This window comes from Protopterus annectens, chromosome 2.part2, assembly GCF_019279795.1.
Source record: "Protopterus annectens isolate FY-2018-M chromosome 2.part2, PAN1.0, whole genome shotgun sequence".
Classification (NCBI taxonomy): domain Eukaryota; kingdom Metazoa; phylum Chordata; order Ceratodontiformes; family Protopteridae; genus Protopterus; species Protopterus annectens.
The window spans coordinates 1,147,546,966-1,147,548,576 of NC_056730.1; the positions used below are offsets into that span (position 1 = coordinate 1,147,546,966).

At 42.1% G+C, this 1,611-nt stretch overlaps 1 protein-coding gene across 1 annotated transcript in view; it reads left to right on the forward strand.

Annotated features, from left to right (window-relative positions):
- Nucleotides 1-1,611, forward strand: part of CCHR2.PART2H9orf85 (chromosome chr2.part2 C9orf85 homolog) — a gene marked incomplete at its 3' end in the record, with an annotated part of 415,323 nt that overhangs the window by 291,755 nt on the left and 121,957 nt on the right. Inside the window, exon 3 of the mRNA XM_044064395.1 lies at nucleotides 496-609. Coding sequence (XP_043920330.1) covers nucleotides 496-609 — 114 coding nt within the window. The remainder of the gene's footprint in view (nucleotides 1-495; nucleotides 610-1,611) is intronic.

The window sequence follows — 1,611 nt, forward strand, 5'->3', positions numbered from 1 at the left end:
CAGCAGTCCCCTCATGGCAGGCTACTGACCTCCTGTATCAAGCAATTTGTTATGGCTGCTGTGTCATTTCTCATATGCATTTGTTGGTATAGTGTGTCTATGTACCTTTTCTTGGAGTCAAAAGCATTTAGAGTATGGCTCTTGATGCAGTGGTTTTATAGCCAGACTCTCATGCGGCCACAGCACAAAACTGCTTCCCCTCACCCCTGTGGGCATCTAATTCCTGAAAAAGAGCAGATGCCTCCTCCTGCTACTACATAGTCATGTTCTGAGTTCCTGTAATATGAATATCTAGTGCTATGATGCGTATGTCCCCACAGGTGTACTCTCTCCTTTGAGTTATTTTAAAATTGAGCAAGTCCAAGCAGGTTCATTAACTCCCCCCTTTTATTTTGTGGGTTCTTTTGATTAGTTTTGTTTTGATGGTCATTTACTGTTGCATTTAAATTGTGGGTATTATTTCACTGTAACATTTATATGTTCTTCCTTGAACAGTGTGAAATGCTTTCAGAAGACTGTGAAAGAGGCGTATCATGTCTTGTGCAAACCCTGTGCCCTTAAATTAGGATTCTGTGCAAAATGTGGAAAGAGTGAGGAAATTGTTATTTCGTAAGTAACCAAACCTCAACTACTTGATCCTGTTTAATGTTACCATTACATTTGCATATTGTTGTGTATGTCTTGATAATACTGCATGTAAAACAGCAAGCAGATGCCGAGTTGTTCAGTGGCAATTACTGACTTTAATACTAAAGCAAAGGTTGGTGTTAGAATTTTTTTCCAGCAATACTGAAACTAACCTGCAGGTTATGCAGGTCACTGTTGCCATCTGTTTGCTAGGAGCATGTTGTGGTGGCCTTAGTTTGCACAGTACATCATGAAGTGCAGTTGTAATTGTTGTGGCTGTTTTACATATTAACCACAAAGTCTTAAATTGTTAGCTTCAAGTCATTGCGCTGCCAATGGGCCATTGTTTTCTAACCGCAAAGGCATCTTTCTTCCTGTAAGCAGTCTGGAGCAGAAATGTTTGGCGAGTCCTCTAGTTTTCCAGTCAGGACTGAATGCAGGGCTTGCTTTTGGTTTAGAAAATCTTCTACCTTTACTTTTTTAAATCAGTAACCAGCTGCGGTGGTACAGTGGTAGCATTGTCGCCTCACAGCAAGAGGTTCTCCTGTTCGATTCTCGGCTGGAGCACCTTCTGTGCGGAGTCTGCATGTCCTCCCCACAGTCGAGTGGCATTCGAAAGACATGCGTGAATGGGCGTGCCTTCGTTGAAGGTTAGACGTCGAGCTGGCACCTCGGCACTGTAAAAATCTACAGCCAATCATTAGCAGACCGGAGTTCTGCTGTGGCGACCCCTAACCTGGAAAAGCCGAAAGAAGTAGTGAAGGGTACAGTTTAACGCTCTCCGGTAGGTGAAGCAAAAGTTTGGATTTCAGTGATAGACTCAAATTCAGTCCTGGTAGCTTTAGTATGTCCTCAGATCTTGCCAGTCTTTTGGCCATTGTGCTCATCTACTATTCATTGGAGTTGGATGAACTGAAATACTTTTAAAAGACTGCAGAATTTCTGTAGTTCTTTAATGTAATTAGCATTTTCACTTTTCCAGCA